Source organism: Pavona decussata, unplaced genomic scaffold (genome assembly GCF_977016875.1).
Source record: "Pavona decussata unplaced genomic scaffold, jaPavDecu1.1 SCAFFOLD_156, whole genome shotgun sequence".
Taxonomy (NCBI): domain Eukaryota; kingdom Metazoa; phylum Cnidaria; class Anthozoa; order Scleractinia; family Agariciidae; genus Pavona; species Pavona decussata.
Genome location: NW_028145568.1, coordinates 1,810,187 through 1,820,000, shown reverse-complemented (window position 1 = coordinate 1,820,000; position 9,814 = coordinate 1,810,187). Strand labels below are relative to the sequence as shown.

The following is a 9,814-nucleotide window of genomic DNA, read 5'->3' as shown; positions in this document are numbered from 1 at the left end:
GATCCATGCAGACAACAAGCATGCATATGTGCTTCTTGAAGATTGTTGAGGTGGTCATTCCCCATTTAGTTTTTTTATGAAGCCTTTGAAAACGTTTTTATGGAGTAATTTGTAGCTGGGTTAATATCATGATAGTCTTGGTATAAGCTGAAAACGTGAGTGATCGATCTTGATTTGGCGTGAAGATCAGTTTATGATCTTCGTGGAGTGTATGGCTCATTTTACTCAGATCAGGAACTAACAAGATCGTTACGGGTGAAAAGCTCACTGCAACATTGTCTAAAAAGTTCATGACAGCCTAGCCAGTCACTGTGATCACTCAGAAGAACTGACTTAAAGTGCACAATTTTCGGTTTTACTGTAGATTTTCAACTCCATTTTGTAATGGGCCATTCCATTTAATATCTGCACCCCCCTATTGAGGTACTGGGAAATCTGAGGGGGAGGGAGGGGGTCTTTTTAAAAGAGTTATTTCTGAGGGGGCATTTATGTCGGTATCTTTGAACTCTTTCTTTTTTCCTGAGGGGTAATGTGTCGGCACTTTGATCTTAATTTCTGAAGGGGTCTTGAAAAGTTATTTCCGATGGGGGTAGACACAAAAGCCCTCAATAGGGGGGGGGGGGGGGCGAATAATAAATAGAATGGGCTAATGTCAAGGTCGAGACTCAAGACTGCAGCTTCAGAGTCAAGTCACCAAATCCTGCTCAATAAAGTCACTTATATTTATGACTGTTGGAGTCTATTTTAACTGATTTAATTTTGTTGTAAATCGTGACTTCTGCTACTTCTACTCAGGAACAATAATACTAAATAAAATTTTGTAACTTGCATAATGATAGTATTTGATCAGTACTTGATACCATAGTTCATTAGTTGAAAATAGCAAGCAAAATAAAGGGAACACTAAGTAACAATCCTTTTGATCAATGCAATAATGTTTTCTTAAAGAGTGACCTATTTCATTGCAGGTGCAACTACATGTTCAATGTAAGTTGCACTGCCCAGACATACATCTGTACAGTTAACAATGAAATAATCATTATAATAATCTTTTTGTATTTGAGCTTGGAATTTTCTTTTTATATCAAAGCCACATGTAAATTTAGACTTGGGTTTGCTATGAACAAGACAGCCAGTTGTCTGAGTTGTCTGAATGTGCTACTACAAAACATTGTGAGAATGCTGACTGAAGTAAGAGAATGAGATAACACTGTGTACTCTGGTCAGGACATAAGTTAACATGACTGTCTTATTTTCCTGTACAGGTCCCTCTAGCCCTGGAGGTGCAGCTGAATGAAATGTGGGAGAAGATTAATTTTTCATATTTTTTTAATTTTATAAGTTGGAGCTGGCAAGCAACACTTGCAAAGTGATCGCATCCATGGTATTTTTCTATGCCACCACAAATTGTCAAAGTGCATGTTTAGAGCAAGTTGAACTGAGTGAGCATCTGTGAGTTAAATGCAGACCTTGTGAGAAAAAAGGGTTTATTTTTATTTTTTAATGCTAATTTACTTATTTTAGCTCATTTTTTACTCAAGATTCACTTTATTTCTTGAAGTCAAATATCAACGAAGTGCTTGTATTTTAAAGGTAGTGCATTTTGACCCAAAATTGTGGTACCCTAATGACACTGCCTCTTTGATCTCTGTAAATTTTCGGGGACACAATCAAACCAAATTCAGTGTAATAGGTTCACTTATTAATTTTTGAGTATAACTCAGTTTCCAGTTCAGTTAATGGCATGATTTGTAAATAAGGGGGACAAAAAATCATCACTAAATGAAATAACAGGTTTTCTATAGATCATATAACCGGTTTTTTAAAGTCTTTGTTATAGTACAGTCGAACCTGTATATAACGGCCTTGTATTAAGCGGGCACCCTCTATTAAGCGGCCAGTTTTTAAAGTCCCGATTGTTTGCTCATACAAACGCTGTATTTCTTACCTGTATTAGGCGGCCACCTCTATTAAACGGCCGCGGCCACCCTGTAGCAGTCCTATGTTTGTCTTTCTTTGTTATTTTTAGTGGAGCTCTTGTGCGCGCCACAGGCGCGTGCAGCAGAGCGCCATAGCTAACCATTACACATGCAATTTATTTTAATTTCTCTTTTCAGGCACCAGTAGTACTGGGGATGTATCATTAGATGATTACACACTATGCACCGATGATAGTGATGGTGACAGCACATGAAAGACAAGTATGTAGCCTTTTTTTATAACAAAATAGAATAAGTTAAACATGCCTATAGATGCACATTACATTTTTTAAACTTGTGTTACCTTAAATACAGTACATCCACAAGCAGTCAATGATTTCTTATAATTAAAGGTGATAAAAATTAATTCCAAGCAATTGGTAAAAGCAGCACAGTCACTGTTAATTTGCTGCTGACTTCACCGGCTGTCCGTTTTGCTGGTCCATCTTCCCTTATTTACTACACTGACACTCAGTTAAGTTATTTTCCTTTCATATTAGGCGTTTGCAAGCAATCCCAGAACATGAGACAGGTGAGACTTACATGTACATATTATGGTTTATCTTTCCCAATTGTATCTTCTCTTTCTGAGTGTTTAGCCATTTAGCAGTTACATGTACTACTATTTAAGACTATTGTACAAATTGTGTTGAACTATCATTATTACTTATTACCGTTCTCAAAATAAGGGCCAATAATAATTATTTTAAAACACCGTGGAACCTCAACAAAGTGCCAAGGGACTAAAAAAAATTGGCTCATACATTAAAAACGACCAGGCCAGCCTGGAGAACGTTGCTTGTTGTACCAAAGAATTTATTTTTAACATCAGGTTTATTAAATCAAGGTTCCACCTGTACAGCCAAACATTAAGTACTTAAACGGATTAATTGACCATCTCCATTCTTACCACTTTAATATAACAGTACATGTATGTTTTTCTTCCAGGACTGTTGCAAGAGTTGTGAGGCCGAGTTCACAGAATTGAAGAAATCAATTGCCAATATAACAGATGAGTTGGCCACCATAAAAAGAAAGACAAGGAAGCTTAAAAGAAATCAGCCTGCTGAACTGGACCCACAGGTTTCTCAGTCCACAGAGTTAGAAAAGGAATGTCGATCTTTAGTTGGGAACTCAACTTCCCTTTTCAACACTGTAAGCATCCTCCTGAGGAAGTTGTTTACAGTAGATGAAATTTTAGCACACTCAGTTTCTGGTAAGGCACCAAATTCTAAAACTATTGCAAAGCCTAAGTTTGATGGAGCAAGGCTAGACCTCCTTAGGAGTCTTTGCCTTGAGGTACACAAAGAGGCAAATTTCACTCAAATAACAGCAAAAATGCAAGCTGTTCAAAAAGCTGTTAAAAGAGAGAAGGGTGAATGAGACTTGTTGAGTTGGTTAGTGTTTATTACTTAATGTGCTTTAATGACGTGAAAACTATTTATGCCTGTTGGAAAGGCCTGTCAAAGAGAACAAGAATCAGGCCTTTTTTTAATTTAGACCTGAAAACGAAATTGTTGCCATTATTATGTGATCTACCTTTGCACTGACACTAGTTGTGAAATCATCAAGTTTTGAACAAAAACTTGAATATCTCTGGAACAAGAGAAGATATTTCAGAAATGAAAAATAATACCATTATTTGTCATAGTTCAAAAGGCCTTTCAAATAAGCATAATTTATGGTTACTTCATGGTCACTTAAAACAACAAAAGTTTACTTAGTGAGTCTGGCTTTGATACAGTGTAAATGTCAACTTTGGTGTAGGCTTGATCACTTGTGTTCAGATATGTACATTTAAGATAAAGGACTGTGGTACAGTGTAATTAGTTCACTTCAATTGTACTTGACTAAAGTGTTGGATTATGGCAAAATTGTGAAAATCAGGAAGTTTATGAGATGGTTGCTGGTTTGGCAAGCGATTTTCGTCAGTGGTTTGATAACTGAAAGAGTATAGTCTGTACAGTGTATTCCTTGCTTATGCTGTCAGCAATTTTGTTCTGGCCAAAAATGAAATTGCTAAATCATTCATCTTGAATGTTGCACTTTGTGCCTCTATATTGAAAGACATCATGTCAGATAGTGCTTACCATTATTTTCTTTTCACAATGTGGTGCTTTAAATACATTTGTACAGTTTTTCCCCAAAAGGCAGGCTTATTTCAAACTACACTGTTCATGCGTGAAAGTCTTTAAAATGTATGCCTACTGACAAGCTTTACTTGAAATGCCTTTAAAAGTTAATCACTTCTTGGCTAAAACACTGCTCAAGTTGTAATGTTGTGAAATATGACTTATTACAGTGGTGCTGGTTGGTTGAGAGTTCAGTTACGTTACATAATGTAAATTGAATCGGAAAAGTTTTCGGGATTCAATAGAATTTATTGCACTACATATTTTAATATTTGCAACAGTCCTGGTAATGCTTGTAACTTGACTGTACATATATGAACTTAACTTCAACTTTACTCATTAAAAAAGTTAAGATTCAGATGATGTATTCTGCACGCAGAATATATGAAATGTCTTGTAATGCCATGGCAACTTATAAGTCACTGACAGTTTTCTTTTGACTATGTGGCATAGAAATTTAATGAGCATTGGTCAACCGTGTAATACGGGCTGCAATGTAATAATAAATTGTAATAAACCTAAACCTTGTTTACTTATTTGCTATTCAATATGTCATTATCTCAGTCTTTCACACCTTGTTCAATACAGAAAGTACAATTGAAGGGGTGCCTGGAAAAAGCCTTAGGTGACTTCTGGAAAATAGCTAGATTCTCCTTCCAAATTCATTGTATTCGCTTGTGAAACAAAAGGAGAATTTGACCTTACATCTTAAGTCACTTAGGGCATTATTCCACTCCTTCAATTTTGGTCCGTATCATCTTCAGACCATGGTAAACTGTTTTAATACATGGCCCATATCAATGTCAGACCATGGTCAACCATGTTAATACATCGTCCTTATTTATATCAGACCATGGTCAACCATGTTAATACAGGGTCCTTATCGATCTCAGACCATGGTCAACCATGTTAATACATGGTCCTTATCAATGTCAGACCATGGTCAACCATGTTAATACATGGTTCTTATCAATGTCAACCATGGTTTGGCAATGGTGTGGTGTGATGTATTAACATGTCAACCATGTTAATACATGGTTCTTATCAATGTCAGACCACGGTCAACCATGTTAATACATGGTCCTTATCTATGTCAGACCACGGTCAACCATGTTAATACATGCATAACGTTTTACATTGTTTCCATTTTTGGCCATGTTTGACCATTGTTTAACATGTTTATTGACCATGTTCAACCATGGTCGGCTCTGGTTTATATTGTCCCATTTCTACAATCATTTTGACTATGGTCGACCATGGTCAAACTTAGTGCAATTTAATGTTCATGGTTGACCATGGCCAGACCATGGTCACACCATTGCCAAACCATGTTTGACCATGGTTGTGGACCGTGATCAACCATGGTAAAACCATGGTAGAACATGGTCTGTCCATGGTCCTGTTGCAGGGGCTTAATCCAATACAACAGAAGTTATGTCACAAGCCCTTATGAAACATATTTGCTCTTCTTGTATGGAGAGACGAACTGATCTGATTTGTGACATTTTCTAGTTATTGTTGTGAAGTCCCAGGCGTTCGTGACCGCGTGGGACCTAGACCGGATGTAGACTATTATGGGCTATTAAAAAAAGCACATGGAATGAAATGGCTGTCGTATAGATGAATTTTGTTTGTGAAACGATAAATATCCATAGCGGTCCTTTGAGAGCCGGATGAAAAGAAACGGCGATGGGAGATGAGGAAAATACGAAGCGGAAACGCAATCTACCAAAATATTTGAGCGACTATGTGGGAGTGCCAGGACAAAACAGGGACAAAACCGAGAGCACTTCGGTCACTTCCAGCAGTAGACACAGCAGCAAACAAGGCAGTCGGACGAGCAAGAACACTTTGACCACGTCGAGAGAACGAGCCAGACAGGCCGCGAGGGAGGCAAATCTCGCAAAACTGAAAGTGGAAGAGCTCAAAGAAAAATGTCGACTGGAAGTGGAAATTGTTGCTCAAAAAGCTGAACTTGACGCGCAACTGAAAATCAAAGACGCACAACCGGAAGCCGACTGGAAAGAAAAGGAGGCGATGCTCCTACAAGATGAAGCGAGTGAAGATGAGATTGTTGATTGCTTGGAAGATTTTGAAGAACTTGTCGAGAACGCAGCTGGCGCCGAAAACAAGGCAAAAACCGAACCAAAGTTGGAAGTTATCAAGAAAGAAGATGCCCCCGAACAGGATACAAAGTTCAGAGTAAAGGAGTGGTTGGAGAAGATAAATCCTAAACAGGAACCAGCCGATGATGAACCGAGGAACAAAATTCGTGAGTCTGCAATGGAAAAAGGAATGGTTGGGGACTGGACAGCTTTCGGTAAGCCACCTTTCTTACCTTCGCTTCCTAAGATTAATTTGCCTGTGTTTGATGGAGATCCATGTCATTGGCCGAACTGGTATGGAATGTTCAAAGCACTTGTTCATGACCAAAAGCTCTCCAAAACACAAAAGATGATTTATTTAAAGGCATCAGTAAAAGGGTCGGCAGAGAAGGCTATTGCAGGAAAGGTCTTTGATGGAACAATGTATGAAGAAGCTATCAAAGAGTTGAAACATCGGTTTGGAAATCCAGAGCTTATCTCCAAGTCTTTAATTAGAAAGCTTTTGGACTTGCCAACACTGAGAGATGAAAATGTTTTAAGTCTCAGGTCATTTGTTGACAACCTGCACAATATTGTCAGGACATTGAAAACTTATGGTCATGGTGCAGACCTGCAAGCAGCCGCCAACATGCAACAAGTTATGGAAAGATTGCCGCCTAGAATTGCTGAGAGGTGGAGCCGACGGAAGATAGAGCTGGAACCAAAGAAAGTTGATCTCAGTGACCTAGGCAGATGGTTGGAGACAGAGGTGCAAGTCAAAGAAATGGCCTATGGAGGTACCAGTGAACCAGAGAAGCCTTAACATGAAGGAGGGAAGTCCAAAGCAAATGCAAGTAGCTCAAGGTGGCAGGCAAGACGGCAAAATGGGCGAGCCAACACATTCGCAACTTCAGGAGGAAAACTGGAATGTGCTGTCTGCAAAGGTGATCGTCAGATTACTACGTGTGAGACCTGGAAAAGAGCAACTGTGAACAACCGATGGGAGTTAGCGAAGAAACACAATTTATGCTTTCTGAGCCTCAAGAGGAACCATCGAACATGGCGTTGCTCATCAAAAGATTCCTGTACAGTAGAACGATGCGGTCGGAGGCATCACCCACAGTTGCACAAAACAGAGGAAATGTTAAGGTTAAACCCATCTGCTGACACATTCCGCCCTGCACAAGCTGCTGAAGAGAATGCACAACAGACAGGAATGCCCACAACCTATGCAACCTGCGGAGCGATTGAGCAACCTGACACTGTGAGACGCACTGGAAAAGTGGCTCTTCAGATGGTACCAGTAATTCTAGAAGGGAGAAACGGTATCAGGATTAGAGCAAATGCATTCCTAGATGGAGGTTCAGGTTCATCTTATCTCAGAGAAGAGGTAGCTGATACTTTAGGTCTAGAAGCAGAACGTCAGCCACTCCGTGTTTCAGTGTTTGGAGCAACGTCTGTTGTGACGGACAGCAAAACTGTGACTGTGCATGTAGAAAGTATGGATGGTGCAACCAAGAGGGAAGTTCTTCTGTGGACAACTCCAAGCATATGTGAAATGAAAGCAATGGATTGGTCCCGGAGTAAGAAAGGATTGAACCATCTTCGGGATTTAGAGATTCCAATGCCGGTTGGACGTGGAGAAGTCGATCTACTCATTGGCAGTGATTACTATGAGGAACTGCTTCTGCCAGTTGAGGATCGTGTAGGCAAACCAGGGGACCCTGTGGGTGTTAAGACACAGCTGGGATGGACAGTTGTTGGACAGGTGCCAGGTGGAGTTAGTGAGTGTCGTGCAGCAAATCACACTTACAGGTTTCATGCTATTCCTACTCCAGAGTTGAAAGCTGATGAATTAATGCAGAAGATGTGGGAACTCGCTGATCACAAGAGTGAACCGCTGACCGCAGAGGAAATGCTGGCCGCAGAAAAAGCAAGCAGGTCAAGACGGTACCTTGATGGGCGTTATGAAGTGGGGATTCCCTGGGTGGATGATCAACCACCATTGTATTCCAATCGAGCAGGAGCTGAGGGCCGAGTCCTTTCGCTCGAAAAGCAGCTCAAAAGAAGGCCAGATGTTGCTGAGAAGTATTGCCAAGTGATGGAGGCGAATGTGGCGAAGGGTTATGTTAGGAAGGTGGAGCCAGGTGAAGTTGATGATGGAGAAAGCTGGTATCTACCGCACTTCCCGGTGGTGAGAGAAGACAAACAGACAACCAAAGTGAGGATTGTCTACAATTCAGCGGCGAGGTATGGGGGAATCAGCTTGAATGACACCATGTTGCTGGGTCCCAAGCTGCAACAAGACATCTTCAATGTGTTACTGCGATTTCGTAAGAACCCTGTTGCTCTTGTAGCTGACCTCACAGAGATGTTTTCGCAAGTTGTTATGGCGAAACAAGACAGGCGATATCACTGCTTCCTGTGGCGAGGGCTAGATCTCACCAGACCCCCTGAAGTGTACGAAGCGATGAGACTGTTGTTTTGTGATCGCGCTTCACCGTACCTGGCGCAATGCATTGTACGACAACATGCTGAAGACCATAAAGATGACTACCCAGTAGCAGTTGCTATCATCCTTCTTCAGATGTACATGGACGACATCATGGCGTCGCTTGAGACTGACGATGAAGCGATAAAGACTCGTGATCAACTCATCAAGCTGCTTGGTGAAGCGGGCTTCAAAATACAGCGATGGTGTAGCAACCGGCCTAAGGTTCTGGAGGATGTGCCACTAGAAGATCACGTAGCAAATGTTAACATTGAGGAGTCAGAACTGCCATGCATGAAGGCGCTTGGAGTCCAGTGGAACGTTGAAACGGACATGTTTACCTTCAAGTTGAACCCACCAATGGACATTGACTACACAAAGCGAGGATTCCTGAAGAAACTTGCAACTCTGTTTGATCCCCTTCAAATGCTAGCACCATTTACAATCACAGCAAGGATGGCAATGCAAGAAACTTGGCTGCTGGGACTGGGTTGGGATGATGAGTTCCCAACTGATTTGAAGAAGAGATGTCAAGGGTGGTTTAATGAGTTGCCAGAGCTTGCTGGAGTTCGGGTTCCGAGGTGTTATCGTGCAGAGAGAAAGCGTGTTGTTGACAGCTCGATTCACACAATGGTCGACGCTTCACAGTTGGCGTATGCAGCGGTCAGTTATGTCCGGCATAAATATGAGAGTGGAGAAGTAATGGTGCGGTTTGTTGCAGCGAAAGCTAAGGTTGCCCCCAGGAAGGCAACAAGCATCCCTCGTTTAGAGTTGATGGCTGCAGTATTGGGAGTCAGATTGTTGAGGAAGGTAGCAGAGCTGTCACAGATCCCGTTTGAGGCTTGTACAATATGGACGAACAGTGAGGATGTTGTTTGTTGGATTCAGGGACAGTCCAGGAGGTACAAGACTTTTGTCGCAAACAGAATCTCAGAGATTCATCAGAAGTCAAATCCTCAACAGTGGCGTCATGTTCCAACTGACTTTAACTGTGCTGACGACGCGACCCGAGGTCTACATGCAAGTCAGTTGACTGTGAACCACCGCTGGTTCCGTGGACCTGAGTTCTTATACCACACCCCAGAATGCTGGCCCCAGAAGAAACTTATCCGAGAGAGAGACTTCTGA

General features: G+C 41.2%; 2 protein-coding genes across 2 annotated transcripts in view; both read left to right on the top strand.

Annotated features, from left to right (window-relative positions):
* The window catches only part of LOC146465213 (uncharacterized), a 5,631-nt gene extending 1,007 nt beyond the window's left edge, over nt 1–4,624 (top strand). Inside the window, exons 2-5 of the mRNA XM_085128465.1 lie at nt 1,266–1,452; nt 2,118–2,201; nt 2,480–2,511; nt 2,928–4,624. Coding sequence (XP_084984591.1) covers nt 2,503–2,511; nt 2,928–3,362 — 444 coding nt within the window. The 5' untranslated portion in view covers nt 1,266–1,452; nt 2,118–2,201; nt 2,480–2,502 and the 3' untranslated portion in view covers nt 3,363–4,624. The remainder of the gene's footprint in view (nt 1–1,265; nt 1,453–2,117; nt 2,202–2,479; nt 2,512–2,927) is intronic.
* A 2,630-nt stretch (nt 4,625–7,254) lies between these two features.
* LOC146465212 (uncharacterized) lies at nt 7,255–9,814 on the top strand. Its single transcript, XM_085128800.1, has one exon. It carries the CDS (start codon nt 7,337–7,339, stop codon nt 9,812–9,814), a length of 2,478 nt encoding a protein of 825 aa, XP_084984926.1. The 5' UTR covers nt 7,255–7,336.

Bases quoted from the DNA above. Each gene is read 5' to 3' on its own strand.
- LOC146465212 (XM_085128800.1), top strand. From the start codon at position 7,337: ATGTTAAGGTTAAACCCATCTGCTGACACATTCCGCCCTGCACAAGCT.